At 49.3% G+C, this 19,082-nt stretch overlaps 1 protein-coding gene across 1 annotated transcript in view; it reads right to left on the bottom strand.

Moving 5' to 3' along the window:
- LOC115320236 overlaps positions 1–17,897 on the bottom strand; it is a 94,906-nt gene extending 77,009 nt beyond the window's left edge. Inside the window, exons 1-2 of the mRNA XM_040216676.1 lie at positions 17,855–17,897; positions 17,033–17,148 (exon numbers count right to left, since the gene is read on the bottom strand). Of these exons, the coding sequence (XP_040072610.1) occupies positions 17,033–17,148; positions 17,855–17,897 (159 nt within the window). The remainder of the gene's footprint in view (positions 1–17,032; positions 17,149–17,854) is intronic.
- Between the last annotated feature and the right edge of the window lie 1,185 nt (positions 17,898–19,082).

Here is a 19,082-nt window from a genome sequence, read left to right as displayed (position 1 = left end):
CGCGAACCGGTTCAGCGCCCCGAACCGGTTCGCGGATCGAATTAATCGAACCGGAACTGAACCGGAATAAAATAAATTTACCTGAACCTGAACCGTAACCGAACCCGTATTTTTTTCGGTTCGACACACTGATATATATATATATATATACAACGGGCATGGTGGCGGGAGGCCGAAGGCGTGGGTATAAAACTGAGAAGAAAAAAACCCTTAGTGAAAAACAGCAACAACGGACGATTTAATCTTCGACGTTTCGGCCGGAGTCCGGCCTTCGTCAGGAAGAACTTTTACAGATGAACGCGGGTGGTATTTATACAATGCTACGGTCGAGTCCAAATTTCGGAGGGGTGACGGTTGAAGCTTTCGAGAGAGGGAAGCGTAGGGCAGTTCTTATCCGGGTGAAGAAGCTTGACGGTCGGTGCCAAGTTTCAAGGACGGCGGGATGACGGTTGTAGCTTCTTGAGAGGGGGCGCAGGGTGACTTTGTGTCCGGGCCGGCAGCGGTGACCTATATAGACGATAGCATACAATAGACGAAAGTTACACGCGCAAACTAAAGTGCTGTCTCAAAAAAAAAAAAAAAAAAAAAAAAAGGGCGGCACGGTCACTTGTGTGCATGCCGGCATACATGAGTCAAACCTGGAAGGGAACAATGTTAAACCTAGAAGTAAAAAGAAATACAATAGACATCAGAACCTGGAAATAAAAGAGAAGTTGATGGTCCAGTTCCGGCCCCAAACACAGTACCACTGTTAACAACAAAATCTACAAAAAAAAAAAAAAAAAAAATGTTTTTGGATTGTTGTTGCTATTCGTCTGTTAGCATTTTAATCGATGCCAGAGTACCGGGGCTTTCATTTATTCCTTGTTTAATAGTGTTAAATCGGTAAATTAGGTAGGATTCACGCTGTTCACGTTCGCGATTAGATTTAAATCCAGATTCTAGGAGCGTCACTGACAATTTATCAAAAGAATGTTTTGGGAGAGCGAAATGTTTGGATAAAGGCAGTGCCGGAAGATTTATGGCGTGAGATTTGTGATTATTAAAGCGCAGTCTAAATGCCGTTCTAGTCTGCCCTATGTATTGCATTTTGCATACCGTACACTCCAATAAGTAAATGACATTCGACGAGGCACATGTTAAGTTTCCTTTAATTTTGATCGAGAACTGCGAGTGCGTGCTGCTGGCCGTGCTTGTGTGCTGCATCTGTTTACAGATTAGACATCCTGGGTGCCTGCAAGGCCTACATTCGTTAGGTGGTGGCGATGAATTTATCCGAGAGTTTACTAGCGCGTCTTTGAGGTTACGCGATCGTCTGTGGACTACCCCCGGGGCGGATGGAAACGCGCGTTTAAGGCGCTCGCTTTGTTCGAGAATGTTATAATGTCGTCTCAAGACATTATTTACATTAGGATGGTTTATGCTATAAGTTAGACAGAGATTTGTGCGTTGTGTGGCGCTTTGCGTGGGGCGCGGGCTGATGAGGTCTGCGCGGTTCAGTTGTTTGGCTTTTCTGATTGCATCGTCGATTATACGGGGTGGATACTTTTGTTTCTCTAGCACTGACTTTAAATTTTGACTGCTCGCATCAAAATCTGTCTCTTTTGAACAAATTCGTTTGAAACGATGAGCTTGGCTATAGGGAATGCTGTTCTTGCAATGGTGTGGGTGGTCGCTTTGATAATGAAGGTATTGCTGCCGATCTGTTGGCTTACGGTACAGGCTCGTGGCGAGTTTACTTTCGTCTATCTTAACGTTGACGTCTAGGAAGTTTATTTCGGTTTGAGAGTACGAATGTGTAAAGCGGATGCTCGGATGAGCAGCATTGTATCGACCTATGAAGTCCACCAGCTCCTCCTCAGTGTGCGACCATACAATAAATATATCATCTATAAACATTTTGTATATTAGCGGCTTTACGGGACATTCAGAAAGAAACTGAGATTCTAATTTTCCCATGAATATGTTGGCATAGTTCGGGGCCATTTTGGTGCCCATCGCGGTTCCGCTAACCTGCCTAAAGTATTTATTGTTAAATTCGAACGTGTTTAGTTCTAAGACAAGCCTCGCTAGAGTAGCGACGACGTGTCCATCTGGGGTATCCGGTTGTTTGTGGAGTTCGTACATGTCAATTAAAGAGAGTATTCCATCATCATGTGGAATATTCGTATACAGCGATGACACATCGAGTGTAACGAGATATGATTCTTTTGGTATGCATAAATTTGATATTTCTCTTAAGAAGTGAGTTGTGTCTTTAATGTACGAATCAAGAATTGTAGGTATATGTTTAATTAAACTGTCTACATATCCTGATATGGGTTCGGTTACTGTACCTATTCCGGATATGATTGGACGCCCTGGGTTACCAGGTTTGTGAATCTTAGGGAGCATATAGAAGCGGCCCGGAGAAGGCTGTACCGGTTTCATTAATTTATGTTCGTTAGCAGTTATTCTGCCCTCGTCTAGGAGATCCTTAAGAACCGAGGTCACAATCTGAGTGTGGTGCGCCGTAGGGTCATCCGCGAGAGGTTCATAAAACTTTGAGTCATTTAGTTGGCGGTTTCCTTCTCGGATGTATTCAGAAGTGCTAAGAATCACAATTGCTCCTCCTTTATCGGCTGGTTTTATCGTTATGTCTGTCCTATTGCTTAGGGTTTTTAAGCTAGCCCGTTCGGATTTAGTGAGGTTATCCCGTCTTCCCGCCTGCCTGCGATATTCCCGCATTATGTCTTTTTGCACAGCGGCTATGTATAAGTCAAGACAATCATCACGGTTAGCTTTTGGCGTCCAGTCGCTCGTTGCACGCTGCTGAGAGGTGTTAAAGCTAGAAGTTTTGTCCAAGAAGTATTCCCGCAATCTTAAATTTCGAGCAAAGTTGTCGAGGTCGCGTAGTAATTGAAATTCGTCAACAAAACCTGTGGCGGGACAGAAATTTAATCCCCTCGAAAGGAGTCTTTCCTCTTCTGTTGATATAGTCACGCCAGATAGATTAACAATTGTAGTGCCACAAGGGGCACTAGTGCTTGACCTATCGTCTGTTATGCTAATGGCCGGTTGAGTATGTTCGTTATAGTTAAAAGATGTCGTGAGCTGAGGTAAAACAGGGTTTTACCTCACGACATCTTTTAACTATAACGAACATACTCAACCGGCCATTAGCATAACAGACGATAGGTTAAGCACTAGTGCCCCTTGTGGCACTACAATTGTTAATCTATCTGGCGTGACTATATCAACAGAAGAGGAAAGACTCCTTTCGAGGGGATTTAGTTTTAGTTTGCGCGTGTAACTTTCGTCTATTGTATGCTATCGTCTATATAGGTCACCGCTGCCGGCCCGGACACAAAGTCACCCTGCGCCCCCTCTCAAGAAGCTACAACCGTCATCCCGCCGTCCTTGAAACTTGGCACCGACCGTCAAGCTTCTTCACCCGGATAAGAACTGCCCTACGCTTCCCTCTCTCGAAAGCTTCAACCGTCACCCCTCCGAAATTTGGACTCGACCGTAGCATTGTATAAATACCACCCGCGTTCATCTGTAAAAGTTCTTCCTGACGAAGGCCGGACTCCGGCCGAAACGTCGAAGATTAAATCGTCCGTTGTTGCTGTTTTTCACTAAGGGTTTTTTTCTTCTCAGTTTTATATATATATACATATATATTGTCTGGTGTTCTAAGTGTTCGTTATCCAGAAGTGACATCTTTGGTCTGTGATTGTGGCGAGATTATAGGGAATGCCGATTCCTTCGTTATTAGAAGAGGTATCGATAGGTTCATGAGGCCAACAGATCCACGAACTGGATTTGTTATGATCAGTGTAGCAGCGACGGCCGACTGAATTGGTAGAAGTAAATCATCGTCGGTGTGAAGAGCAGCGAGTGACGCATCAGAATGGGGAGTGGGGTCGTCTGTAGAATTAAAGGTGAATTTCACGATTGACGCAGTCAGTGAAAGCGGCGGTTGAAGATAAAAAATCCCATCCAAGATTGACGTCCGCGATGCACCTCGAGAGCGCGGTGAACACTACCACATATCGATTGCGACCCACCTGCAATGATGCTGTACAATATCCGAGCAGCTGCACCAGTTCGCCATTTGCCATACGGAACAGGTGGCCCCCAGAGGGGGTGAGGACTTTGCGCAAGCGCCTTCGAATATGTTCAGGAATGCAGGATTTTGTAGCTCCAGTGTCCACCAAAGTGTGAAAGTTTTGTCGTCCAATTTCTACAGTTATGTTCGTCGGTCGGAGGATTTTCTATAATTCTTGAAAGTGCAGCTTGACCTCCATTGTCGATGCAGGCTGCGGGGTCTAGTTTGACTGGTTCGAGGTGGAAGGGGTAGGGAAACCGAGAGGCGACGAGCAGGATAGGGTGACGGTGAACGACCACGGTGGGACTGTGCTGGCGCGACGGGGATGTGCGAGCGGCGGTCATGAAAATCTTGTCCGGCGTTAATGTTGTCTGAATAGGATGCGCAAGAAGCAGGGAAGGGCTGGAAAGAGGAGTTATCATTGCGTCGGTGGTCATAGGAAGAGCGGCGGTCTTTGGAGTTATTGCTGGACTGGTGGTTAGGGGCTGGCGGGCTAGTGTCGGCGATGCGGCGACAGCAGTACCGGAGAACGTGACCTGGCGTGTTGCAATAGAAACATACCAGTCGGTTGTCGTCAGTACTCCAGATGTCCGATCGGCGACGTGACGTGTTTGACGAGGTTGCGAGGGTGATGAGGCGGATGGAGGTTGACATGGCTGGTATGCGCACAGCGGTGTTGCGGGGGTGTGGCTGGTGTGTAGACGGAAGGGGCGTTCGGCAGGGGCTCTAAAGCAGCACGGAGCTCATTACGAACCGTGGACTGGATGTAAAGGCGATGACCGCAGGGTTCCGAAGGGAGCGATTGTCCACGCTGTTGTCCCAGAAAAAATCTCAGCTTTTCTTGGATGATGGTGCGAATCATGGTTGAAAGGGTGTTGTCGGGGTATGACCCATGAGACACCTCAAGGAGACGGTCGAAGGTCGTTTTAAATATTCGCGCGTTGTCCAGTTGCTCCTACTTCCGACATTCTGAGACGAGCTGGATTACGGTTTGCAGAGATTTTGAAGCAATGATGGAAAATAATTATTGGGAGAATACTTTGAAGAGATGACGGATCTTGTCATCTTCACACATGTAGGGTTCGATTCGGTGGCAGAGTCGGAGGACATCTTCAATATAAGCTGTTGATGTCTTGGCTGTCGATTGGTAATGGCGGAGCAGTTCCTCTCGTGCTTTCAGTTTATGGTGTTCCGGTTAACCAAAAGCCTCCACAAAATCTGTCTTCCCATAAATTTATGGCTTCTTCATGGTTGTCGAACCACCGAAGGAAAGTGTCCTTGAGGGAAAGCACAACTTTCGCGAGCTTAAATGAGTCATCCCACCCGTTGTGCTGACCCGTTCATAATTCTTTAGCCAGTCCTCCACGTCTGAGTCAGGACCTCCCGTAAATATCGGAGCGTCCCGCTGGCGGTGTTTGACGGTCAGAGTGGGAAACCGAGGCCTGAACGGGTTTACTTCTTCATCAGGCATGGCGAGCGGCGCATGCACCACTGGAGGGCATGCGCCACTCCTGTGGGGCATGGCGTCCGCTACGAAGCTTGAGGTCTTGACGACGACTTCGAGAGGTAAGGAGCCACAGATTTCCGCCAATCTGTCAGGCTCTTGCAGAATTAATGAGTTTAATGCAATGAAGACAGATAGGACTATGATGATGTCGCCAGTACAACCGTTGGAGCAATCGCCAGATCACACCTTGAGCGTTTCCGCTGCTGCCCGAGATGCGCGGGGCGTTTTTGCGGGGCTGTTTGGTTGAGCCACACTTCTTGTTTCTTCATAGTGAAGTGAAAAACGAAGTGAAAACTATTTTTAAACTTTGTAATATATATATATATATATCCAACATGGGCACTTCACACCATCGTACGTGGTCTCCGAGGAGGATATAAACGAATATGTGCAGAAGAATGAACAGAAAAAGGCTCCGCCGTTTTTTGGCTTTCGGCGGGTTCCTGAAAACTTCAATTCTTTGATTCATTGGATAAAGTATGGTTCATTCATCTGCACATATTCGTTATATATATATATATATATATATATATATATATATATACAGGGTGAAACAAGGAGACGGAAAGCTCTTTAAATCGACCGGAAAATTCGGTTTCTTAACCTATCGCGCTACGACTTTGTGCAGCGTTGCCCACAGATGGTGCATTTTTTTTTGTGTAAAATTTGCAAAGAGCGAACTTACCTGAGGAAGAAGTAAAAAAAGAAAAAGGCTTAGCTCCTATGGAAACACAGCGAAGCCACCGGTCTTCAAACAACACGGCGCCGTTTTGCACGGGAGACAAGAGATGGCGCAAGTGGTCGCGACGCCAACTGCCACCAGCGAACGAGCACACGACGCCGAGAGCCGCCGTAGTTAGCAGACAGGGAACTGCAGTTCCTCGTTGTTACCGCGCCTGTTTTTGTTTCTGCGACTGTCGCCCCCTGCGGAACGCGCGTCGCTTGAGTCGAAAAGATTGTCTGCTAAAGACGCTGGCTCTCGGCGCCGTATGCTCGTTCGTTGGCGGCGTTCGTTGCGCCATCTCTTGTGTCCCGTGCGAAACGGCGCCGTGTTGTTTGAAGACCGGTAGCCTCGCTGTGTTTCCATGGGAGCTAAGCCTTTTTCTTGCTTTACTTTTTCCTGAGGTAAGTTCGCTCTTTGCAAATTTTACAAAAAAAAAAAATGCACCATCTGTGGGCAACGCTGCACAAAGTCGTAGCGCGATAGGTTAAGAAACCGAATTTTCTGGTCAATTTAAAGAGCCTACCGTCTCCTTGTGTCACCCTGTATATATATATATATTGTCACGGGTGGTGACCAGAATAACAATAAATAAACAGGAAGAAATAAATGTTTAATGTGGCGAACTTGTGCCCAAAACAAAAAGGGAAGAAAAAATAATAACAAAGCGTCGAGGTCGGCGAGACAGCAGAGTCGAGCGCTGGGGCGAAAAAGTGATCCCGGCTCGCCGCGCGGAGCGCCTTTTGTACCGGCGTGGGTTTCTGGAACATCCGCCCTAGAACGTTCGGGGCGTAGAACATTCTTAATTGGGTGAAACGAGAAAGTTCTCGAACTTGCGAGAATGACAAGTAGAAATAATAAATAAAAGACACTTCTCTCCCAGAAATCGAACCCCCGCTCATCGCGCGGGAAGCACACACGATAACCCTTAGGCCACGGCCGCGCTACCTACTTGGCAGCTGCGCGCGCGGCATTACCCCCCCCCCCCCCCCCCCCTTCAAAAAAGTGCATAGCCCCGATGCAACACAAAACTAGACAAAGCAGGTAAGAAGAACGGCAAGCTAAAGCGTCATTCGGAACACATAAGGTCCGCAGTCCCATCGAGGGTAGTACGGCTTCAGGCGCACGACGTAGACGACTTCAGGTCGCGGTGGGCGGCGTGATGAAGTCCGTGTACCGTCGGGCATCACCTCGTAGTTCAGATCCCCGAGTCGACGAAGTACTCTGTAGGGTTCAAAGTAGCGCGTCAAGAGTTTTTCGCTGAGACAACGGCGGCGAATCGGTGTCCACACTCACACCCTGTGTCCAGGCTGGAAGTGGACGTCCCGACGACGAAGATTGTAGCGGCCAGTGTCGATACGTTGTTGGGCTTGAATCCGGAGTCCGGCGAGCTGACGGACTTCTTCTCATGTCGTATTATACCTGAGACTGCGGTGGAAGAAATCGGAAGAACTTTCAGTAGAAGGAACAGACACAGAGAACGTTTCAAACTCAGCTCTGAGTTTGAGAGCTGAGTTTGATCAGCTCTGAGTTTGAGAGCTGAGTTTGAGACGTTCTCTGTGTCTGCTCCTTCTACTGAAAGTTCTTCCGATTTCTTCCACCGCAGTCTCAGGTGTAATACGACATGATTAGCTACCACCAGCTCGCCTGCACTCTCACCGTCTTTTCACTAATAGGACTTCTTCTGCCCGTTGGGCAACCACATGGGCGTCGTCGCTTCCGTCGACAGCCGGTACGTGGGGTAACATCGCGTCCAGCATTGTCGTCACTTTGCGACCATGAACCAGTTGAAAGGGTGTAATCCCGGTGGTCTCTTGCACGGCCGTGTTGTAGGCAAAAGTGACGTACGGCAGCACCTCGTCCCATGTCTTGTGTTCCACGTCGACGTACATGGAGATCATGTCCGCGATGGTCTTGTTGAGTCTTTCCGTCAGCCCGTTGGTCTCCGGGTGGTACGCCGTGGTGCGACGATGGCTGGTGTGGCTGAGACGAAGGACTTCTTGTGTCAGCTGTGCCATGAACAAGGATCCACGGTCTGAGATCAGGACTTCGGGAGCGCCGTGCCGGAGGATGATGGATTCAATGAAAAACTTGGAAACTTCTACAGCAGTCCCAAATGAAGGGCTTTCGTTTCGGCGTACCGCGTTAGATAATCTGTGGCGACGATGATCCAGGGATTTCCCGACGTCGACGGCGGAAAAGGGCCAAGTAGATCCATTCCGATCTGCTGGAAAGGTGCTGTTGGCGGAGGAATTGGCTGCAGGAGTCCGGCCGGCCTCATCGGAGGTTTCTTGCGTCGCTCGCACTCGTGGCATGATCGTGCGTATAGGTGGACGGTCTTGGGGAGCTTGGGCCAGTAATACTTTTCACGGATACGGGCCAGTGTCCGGCTGTAATCAACGTGTCCGGACGTTGGGTCGTCGTGGCAGGCTTGGAAGATCTCCTCCTGAAGGTCGGTCGGGATTACCAGCAGCCACGGCGAGTTGTTGTTCCCGAAGTTCTCTTTGTAGAGCACACCTTGTCGAATGGCAAAGGTCGGCAGGGCGCGTGAAAAAACACGTGGTATGGCACTTCCGCGCCCTTCCAGGTTCTCTATCAGTGCGCGCAGCTCAGGATCGCCTCGTTGACGTCGGGCCACGTCGTCGGTGTTCACTGCGCCCAGGAAACACTCGTCGTCATCGTCGTCGCTGCTGCCGGACGGCGTTTCGACGGGAGCTCTGGACAGGCAGTCGGCGTCGCTGTGCTTGCGGCCTGATTTGTAGACCACGGTCATCTTGAACTCTTGTAGTCGGAGACTCTATCGAGCGAGGCGTCCTGACGTGTCCTTGTGGTTCGCAAACCAGCAGAGCGAGTGTTGGTCCGTGACTACACGGAACGGGCTCCCGTATAGGTATGGACGACATTTTGTGATTGCCCAGACGACCGCAAGGCATTCTTTCTCAGCCGTGGAGTAATTTCTCTCCGCCTTGGACAATGTCCGACTTGCGTAGGTGATGACTCGCTCGGTTCCTTCTTGTACTTGAACCAGTACCACTCCAAGCCCTGCATTACCAGCGTCCGTGTGAATCTCGGTTTCCGTATCCTGATCGAAGTGTCATAGGACAGGAGGAGTCTGGAGTCTTCGCTTCAACTCGTCGAATGCCTGCTGCTGCTCCTCGGCCCATTCGAACTTCTCGGCGTCCTTCGCGAGGTTCGTGAGCGGTGCGGAAATGCTTGCGAAATCCCGAACGAAGCGTCGATAGTAGGCACAAAGTCCGAGGAATCTTCGCACGGCCTTCTTGTCTTTCGGCGCTGCGAATGCCGCGACGGCGCGAGTCTTCTCAGGGTCTGGGCGGACGCCTTCGTTACTAACCACGTGGCCTAGAAACTTCAGTTCGTCATAGGCGAACCGGCACTTTGACGCCTTGAGGGTGAGCCCGGCGGTCTGTATGGCTTGGAGAACAGCTCGGAGTCGTCGCAAGTGCTTGTCGAAGTCAGTTGAGAACACTACGACGTCGTCAAGGTAGACGAGACAGCTCTTCTATTTCAGGCCGGAAAGAAGTGCGTCCATTACGCGCTGGAACGTCGCCGGTGCTGTGCACAGTCCAAACGGCATCACATTAAATTCGTACAGTTTGTCCGGCGTGACGAAGGCAGTCTTCTCACGATCCCGTTCGTCGACCTCGATCTGCCAGTACCCACTCTTCAGGTCCATCGAAGAAAATATTCGGGCGTGGCGCAGCCGGTTCAGCGTGTCCTTGGTGCGTGGTAGCGGGTAGACGTCCGTGTTTGTTACGGCGTTCAGTCGGCGATAGTCCACGCAGAACCGAAGAGTCCCGTCTTTCTTTTTTACCAGGACTACCGGTGAAGCCCACGGACTGTTTGAGGGCTGGACGATGTCGTCGTCGAGCATTTCTTGGACCTGTTTCTGGATGACTTATCTCTCTTTCACAGAGACACGATACGGTGAACGATGAGCAGGAAGTGCGTCGTCATCAGTAATAATTCGATGTTTCGCAACCGTCGTTTGGCGCACTTTTCACAACGTGGAGAAGCACTCACTGACCTCGGCAAGAAGGTTACTGAGTTGTCGTCCTTGTGGGGTAGGCAAGACTGGATCGATACGTTGTCTCGTGTGGACCCCGAAGAGATGTCTTCTGCTGTTCCGGCTATTGCGGCTGAGTCCACGAGTTCCTCGGCTTGACCCACGGCGGTGCCTTTCGTAAGGTGCCGCACCTCCTGTCGGAAGTTTGTTACGAGTGCAACAGTGTGTCCGTCTTGCAGCTGCGCGATGCCTCTTTCGACGCCGATTCCTCTTCCTAGAAGCAACTGGAGGCTCCCCTCGAGCAGAACGTCACCGCAGAAAGCCCCATCGATTTCGATGGGTACGAAAACACTGGACCGCGGCGGTAAGTTCACGTGATTTGCGAGGACTCGGACCGCGGATGACGTCGCTTTAGGCTCCTCCAGCGCTGGAGCAGGTTTTCGTAGCGTCAGCCGGTTTTCTACGAGGTCGATGACGGCGCATACTCGCAAAGAAAGTCCATTCCTAGGATAACGTCTCTCGAGCAGTCTTGCAGAACGACGAACTTGACAGGGCACGTCTGACCGTGGATCTCGACGCGAGCAGCGCAAACCCCGACTGGTGTGATTAGGTGCCCACCGGCGGTCCGTATCTGTGGGCCATCCCACGGCGTCGTCACTTTCCGAAGGCGTTGGGAGAGCCTCCCACTCAGGACGGAGTAGTCTGCTCCGGTGTCGACGAGGGCCGACGCATCGTGCCCGTCGATAACGACGTGTAGGTTATTTTTCACCGTTGCAGGAGCGTCGCTTCGGTCTCTGGTTGTGTTTGAGTGGGGGCCCTCCGACGTTCGTGCAGGATCTTGGCGTCGGTCGTCTTCGGCAACTTCACCTCCAGGGGTTACCGCGCCTAGTTTCCCCGGCGAGGAGCGAGGGGCGACAGGCTTTCACGTCGGGGTCGGTGCCTCGGCGAAGCTGGACGTCAAGGCGAAGGTGACCGGAACTCTCGGCGATACGCACGCTCGGGGGACTGAGGTCGTCGCAGGTACTCGTTGATCTCCCGAGGTAGTTCACCATAACGGGGGCGTGGGTCGTTGGGGTGGAACCCGCGCAGCCCAAGTCGTCGGTATGGGCGTTGGCGGCAGGTGTGGTTTGCTTCCCCGCAGTGGAAGCACAGAGGGCGTCGGTCGGGCGTTTGCCACACGTCGGTCTTCCGGGGTACGCGGGGCTCCGTGCAGGCGTACTGGACTTGGTCGTCGTGGCGTCGGTCGTGCTGCGGCGCAGGAGACTGACGTCGGGGCGGCGCGACATAGGCGCGAGTAGAAGGCGGTGGCCGTCGGGCCACTGCGGCGTAAGTTAGCGTGGTTCTTCGGGCACTGCCACGCTGATGGGAGCCTCTGGTTGGATGGCTCTCTGCACTTCTTCCCGCACGGCCTCGGCGATGGAGATCGATGCGGGGCGATCAGTGTCGGGTAGAATTTTCCGGAGCTCTTCCCGGACGATGTCCCGGACAATTTCACGAAGGTTGTCAGCGCGGATGCGGCCCTCGTCGATTCGGGACGATGCCAGCGTCGAAGAAACAGGCATGTCAGCGAGTCGGTTGTAGTGGCTGGCTCGGGCTTGCAGGGCACGCTCGATATTCGTTGCCTCGGCGACAAGATCTTCGACAGTTGTCGGAGGGCTGCGGACAAGGACACCAAAGATGTTTTTTCTCACGCCCCGCATGAGGATTCGTAGCTTCTTCTCTTCTGTAGCCCGAACGCCGGCGCGGGCGCTTAGGCGCAGGACGTCCTCTACGAAGCCGGTGACACTCTCGTTGGGCCCCTTGGGTTCTGGTTCGCAGTATGTAATCGGCTCTCTCTCGGCGGTGGTGGTTGATGAATGTAGCCTTGAGATCGGTCTTGAAAATGTCCCACGACGTCAGGGAGGACTCATGATTCTCGTACCAGTGCTTGGCGGTCCCCTCAAGCGAAAAATAGACATTGTGCAGGCGCTGCTCGTCGGTCCAGCAATTGTGGCGGGCAACGCGTTCATACTGGTCAATCCAGTCTTCGACGTCTTCGTACTGCTCGCCGTGGAAGGGAGCAGCCGTCCGCGATACAACGGGCAGGTAAACAACGGCAGGAGCGGCCGGGGTCTCCGACTGGTTGGCCATCGTCGTCCTCCTTGTTTGCTTGGTCTTGGTTGGCAGCAGTCCGTATTCCGGGTCTAGGCCCTTGGATACGGCGACTTACTCGGGTCTCGGTGGTGTCTTCGTTGGGTCCTCGGGAGCTTGGGTTTGGACTCGTACTGCGGGAACTCGGAGGGGTGCGCAGCACGGACATGCGGTGCCCCGCACTTCCACCAGAATGTCACGGGTGGTGACCAGAATAACAATAAATAAACAGGAATAAATAAACGTCTAATGTGGCGAACTTGCGCCCAAAACAAAAAGGGAATAGAAAATAATAAAAATGTGTCGCGAGCGTCGAGGGCGGCGAGACAGCAGAGTCGAGCGCTGGGGCGAAAAACTGATCCCGGCTCGCCACGCCTTTTGTACCGGCGTGGGTTTCTGGAACATCCGGCCTAGAACGATCGGGGCGTAGAACATTCTTAACTGGGTGAAACGAGAAAGTTCTCGAACTTGCGAGAATGACAAGTAGAAAGAATAAATAAAAGACACTTCTCTCCCAGGAATCGAACCCTAGCTCATCGCGTGGGAAGCAAACACGATAACCGTTAGGCCACGGCCGCGCTGCCAACTTAGCAGCTGCGCGCGCGGCAATATACATATATATATATATATATATATATATATATATATATATATATATATATATATATATATATATATATATATATATATATATATATATATATATATATATATATATATATATACATATACCTATTCTCCGTAAAGACTCCGCACATTAGTTAGGAAAGTGACACGACCAATCGTCAGGCATCAAATAGCTGCCATCATGCTTTCTCTTCCAATCATACATTACTGTCGTCGGACTTGCCCCGTCACAACAAAACCCGTACGGCCACTGCACACTCGAGGCAAGCTTAACGGGAGGCATTAAAGTTCATCGATGTTCAGAATCTGTGTGAACATCAATGAACTTCAATCGATGAACTGGTCTTACCAACCTGAGCTTTTGAAAATTCCCAATCTTCTCCGGAAAACAAACAGTTCACTCCTTCAACCAGCTGATCGGTAAGCGCGCACGCTAAGTCTGTTTTTGGGAGGATTTTCTGCTGCCCCTGGACAGATCAATCATGCAGGAAGTGTTGACAGCTTTGCCTGAATGACGTAGACAAAGGCGGACACTAGCTTCACCGTGCCCGACGTTTCCCTCAAGTTTTGAGGCAGCAGGCTTTTCCGTACTACCGTTATTTCGTTAGCCGTGTCCGGTACCGCCTCGGGGCGTACATCGCCGCACGCCAGCTGAACAAACTGGGACTTCGACCTGCCCTTCTCCGAAATCGACCGCCTCACAGCAACGTGAGTGGTTAACGCTCTGTCCGTTTGCCCTTTTGGTTTAAACAAATTTGACAGCTTCTGAGACCCTTACTTACCCGCAGCGCGAAGGCAGAGTTTTGCAATGTGTCATTTCTGCTGACATGCATGGCATCTTACAGTCGCTCGGCCAGAGTTCCCGGGACACTTAAACCCTGAAAAGCGCCGAGTCCCGTACTGTCTGCTGGAACGGACAGCTGCTTCGTGGCGCTCCCTTTCCCTTTTGCCTGCTGATAAGTCTGTAACACCTTCGCCCCCTCAACCGGCTCTAATGAAGTCTCTCCATCGCGAAGGCGAACGTACTCCAGACCATCGGTACTCAGGCTCGCCTTAACTTGATCAGCAACCATGAGCTCAGTTAGGGCTCATTCACACTGGAAGCGGATCCGCGTTCGCAAAGCGGTTGCGAACGCGTTTGCATAAGGATTCAGTACAATTGCACGCGCACACGATGACATCAAATGCGCGTGCAATTGCACTGGATCTTTATACAACCGCTTTCGCAACCGCTTCGCGAACGCGGATCCGCTTCCAGTGTGAATGGGGGGTTACTGTCTCCTTCGTATCCGGAGCTCTTACCTGGAGGTAGCACGTGAAGTAGATCGAACGCGGGAAGTGAACAGAGCCCATATTCCATCGTTTTTTGTTTGTTTTTTTTGGCTGCCCTCTCGAACCTTTCTAGGTACTCAGCTGGCGTTAGTTTGAGTTCTCTCAGCCCTTCCCCCGGGTTTAAACCTGCGTGCCGTTGATTGTCCGTTTCCGACCCAGAGGAGGATAGTCAACCATTCAATTTCTAGCTCTGTTCTGCACAAACCGATCCGCTCCTCGGACTCAATCTGACGTTGCACTCTCCGAAACTCAAATTCTAGTTAGAGCCTCCGAATTCCGACCGCATTCGCTTCTCCTCCTCGCGCACCCTCTGACGCCCCCTGCCCTTGTTCAGCGGCTCCTAGTACCCTAGGAGTTCTCCACATTCAAGATGTTCTCCATGTCAGCTAACATCCGACGCGTCAAAACCATAAGTCCGGCCATCTAACATCCATGCCACCCTCGAATAGACGCATGAAATCCGACTCACCCGGCGCAAATGTTCCAGCAGTTTGACACTTATAGCCGGATGTGGCGCCCTCAGTAGTCGTTCTTGGCCTCGGCATCGGAACTCTCGATCCTTGATGTTCGTGGTTTCAGTACCGGTCCTTCAGCGTCGCTCTTCGACGACCCACGTAGTTTCTCCGTTGATGTGCAGCTTGTGCCGCCTTCCACCGGCCAGGCTACTTCGGTGGAACCGATCTCTGACGCTCATGGTTGATGGTCGTGGCTTCTGTAGATCGCTCCTTTTAAGCAGTTGGCCGGCCAGGAACCTTCAACTTGACAACCTCTGTCACTGTCCTAATTCTCCAATCCTCACCGAGGCTCGCTCATCCTGTCCGCTGCGCCAGTAAAGATGGGTTGGTTTCCACGATGTTGACGTTTGGGTCATACGTGGGTGTTGTTGCGGAACCGCGAGGGTAGATAAGGTGTTCTTCGGTGACCAGGATCAGAGAAGTGCGACAGAGGATTCGTGGTCGTACAGTTCAAAACTGTTTATTTACACAATGTCTTCACGAAAGCTTTTTACAAACAATATACACAGTCTCTTATCTACAGAGTAGGGGATTCCTCGTCCGACCCGTTAAGAGATTCAGATCACTGTTAAAAAAAATTGCGCTCTTTCACCCGGCCGCGGGCTTTTGAGGGATTCGACCTCCTCGCCATCATACAAGTGGTTGACCAATTGTTTTACACCTGGTCAAAGGCACGTGGCGCTCACGGACCAGTGATCGGCACTGCCATTCGTCACCAATGCAACGGACCCTACCCCGGCTACCAGCTCCGACGAGAACTGTAGAGTCCGCTGCATAGTTGGCCGCCGCCACCACGGCACCTCTGCAGAAACCGGATCGGCCTTTGAAGGGGGCTCGGGACGTACCGACCCCCGCCACTATAGGAAGGACATATATGAAATGCACGCAGCCGGAGGGGAAGTTCGCTGGGGAAGACCCTTGTCCGACAAACAAAACAACACAAAAAAACGGGCCACCTTAGAAGCAGCCTACGCACCGCTAAACAAAACGACCGTCGCCCGCAGAGAAACCAGCTGTCTTTGCCAGAGCCCTTACAAATTTCTTGTTCCATAATCCAAGTATCGAAAAGTTATATTGGGTTTTGGGGTAGGGCAATTTTCGAAGCAACTAGGTAATTGCTTTGAAAGTAGACGACAGAGAAAAGAAGACTTAACAAAGCAAAATATACAAGCCTTGGCTCGAAGCAGTTTACGCAGACTGGCAACCCTTCGAATCTTGCTGGTGGCCGCCGCTTCATGATGAAAGTACCTGTTCCTAGCTTTTTTGCTTGCAACGTTGGCAAAAAGGCATTGAGGAGGAAACCGCGTATTAAACGATGCCTCTGCCGACGAAGCAAACTTTCTCCACTGCTGCTGTTGAAGATGCGGTAAGCGACGCAATCGCAGTTGCGGACTTCATGACATCAACGGCGACGGCGCGGCCATCAACTCAATCGTCGATTGCCAACAAAGACGCGACAAGCGACTCCGTCGCCAATGTTGACAGCGTCGCCAACAAAAACGCCGCAACCGACTCAATCACCTGAGAACGAACCAACAAAAAAAAAAGTTGTCAGTTTGCACGAAGATACTTTCCACATATCCATTCCTCACAAACTTGAACTAGCTAGGCCATTAATTCTGGTGGCTCGTCTTGCGGTTGGCGTAGTAGTCATTTAGTTTATCCAAGGGGTACGAATTTCAAATATCAATCAGACTTCTGGTTCACGACAGGGAATTGAGACGCGCAGAGATTCTGCTCGCGATCGCGAGGCCATACATTTTAATGGCAGCTCCTTGCGCGATCATACTACCTAACCGCACTTCGAAGGATCGCCAAGGCAGCGTCGCATGATTGCCAAATGAAATTTCGGAAAGGGCCGAATGGGCAATTAGTTTTGGGGTAGATTTATTTGATTCAATGTTGAAACTATATTATTCGCGAAAATATCAATCTTTCAATCATCCAAATAGTCGCTGTTTATATGTAATTTCACTGATACAAGTGCTATTCGAACAAGGACGCGGGGTTAGATTGGAGACCATATTCCAGCGTTATCTGAAAAATAGTTAATTTCCTTTCTGGCAATCTCATCATATGTACTAACCTTTTTCATAAATTTGCTGAAATACTCAGTTGATTCATCCTTAAGAAGTTTGTTGTGCCCTTCACTATAAAGCAGGTAAAGTACAAGTTGTGCTGAACCTCCAGTATATATTTCACCTGCAAAAGAGAAGGAGTAGTTGACAAAAAGATCATCTTATTGGTTCAATATTTTAGACAACTTTATATGTAAAAATGCTTTCTATCAATGATCGTTCAAACACAGCAAAACCAGGAAGGCAACAACTATTGTGTCTCATTATGTCTTCGCTTTTCTACATTTACACTAAGTGTTGTTCCATTACACTTGTGACTAGTTTTTGTTTTCAACCAGAAAAGGCATCCTTTCAAGCCTGGAATAACAGCTGAAAACTCCCACGTTTAGAACTCGGCGATTAACTATTTCAGGCACTTGAAAAAATATTATTCTTATCTGAAGCGCGGAAGTGTTTTTGAAAAGAACCACCCCAATCATCTCGCTAGAGAACACATAAATAGATTATAGAAGCAAATATAATCACATGAAAGCAATATCGAGGATTACTGCATGTAACTTGGGTTGTTGTTTATCTCAGTGCGACTGCGCATTCAGGTTTTCTTTAAATCAACGCAACCCTTGCAGTTTCGTTGTTCACAGAAATGCAGTGTAATTAGCCAATTGTTTGTCTATTATGAATGTATGCTTCCGATGATACATTCACCAATTTGTTTTGTTATTTTTGTGTTTTACGGCCAGGACCTGAAGGAAAAATAAATGGTGAGATATCGACTGGTGTCTTTCGCGCGGAAACAAGCTTGACTTGGAGCCTTAGAGATGCAAACTTACTTTCCTGATAGCTTGACCTATGTTGATTTATTCCTGGAAACATACGTACGTAAACATCCTTCGTCTGAGTCTTATTATTTGATTTTGCATATTGTAAGCTATGAAATAGTTACACCGTAATATATGTACGCTGGTTTCGCAAAACATTCGCCTAATGAAAATTTTCATTTTAACTCAAAAATATTGGATGGGTCTTCTCCTCTCCAGTACAGGCATCAGGCAAACTTTAGTGATTTGGAAACGCTAGGCACATGACTTGACTAGGATATGTATTAACTGGGACAGAATATCGCGTGGAAAACACGAAATGTTGCGCTTGTCGAATGAAGTATTTCTGCGGAACCACTCAATATCAAAGAGTGTCCGTCCGCGCCAGAGGGCGCATACTATTAGAATAAATTTTTGCTAGAGAAATTTTTCAGCAATAGAGTATGTTCGATTATATCCTTTTCGTCCTTCCTCCTCATGATACAACTCTTAGTAAAGCTGTGGGGCGAGATAACAAAGGTATTAGTGGCATCGGCTAAAATAAAATATTTACACGTCTGTTTCATCTGCAAAAAGGTGTTTTGCTCTTCGCTACCACATTTTATGTCTTAATTACTTCAATCTTTATGTTGCTAAACTTTTTCTTGATTGTAAATTAGACTGCCTAACCATTGTTGTTCGAGTCACAATCACATATAGCATAAGCCCAGTAAATTAAAAAAATAACCTGATATCTTCGTATTCCCGTGAAACAAACGTAACTTAAGCAGGAAGCAAATTCGCATTTAAAGAAAATGCTCACGATGTTCTATTATTTGGGATTCACTATTCATCCTTGCGTTGCCATCGAGGTTTACGTTCAACGACGTTCCTGAAAATAAACGAAATGTGCATTAGTCGAGGAGAAGCAACTTGTTTGGACATGAAATTCACGTTAAAAAACTGAAGTACAAACACACTCTTCAAAATTTCAAACTAGATTGTAATGCGAAGGAAGCTCATTGAGTTATTATTCATCAGATGCCATCAATATATTCAAAAGAATCAGTGCCACATAACGTATGAGCCCTGTTCGCTTCATTGTAGCATAGCCAAGCGCTTAAAACGGTGTTTCTAGACATGTTGCAGTACCGTTTCGCAATATCACAGGTGCCCTGCTCCTTTTAAGTCACTTTTGCGTTTTTATAAACCTCGTCTTCGCACTTGACTGCGCTTCAACTCTCTTCTCCCTGAAGGGGCG

Source organism: Ixodes scapularis, unplaced genomic scaffold, assembly GCF_016920785.2.
Source record: "Ixodes scapularis isolate PalLabHiFi unplaced genomic scaffold, ASM1692078v2 PGA_scaffold4__175_contigs__length_147842914, whole genome shotgun sequence".
NCBI lineage: Eukaryota > Metazoa > Arthropoda > Arachnida > Ixodida > Ixodidae > Ixodes > Ixodes scapularis.
Note: the sequence above shows the minus strand (reverse complement) of the source record. Positions and strands in the feature narration are given on the sequence as shown.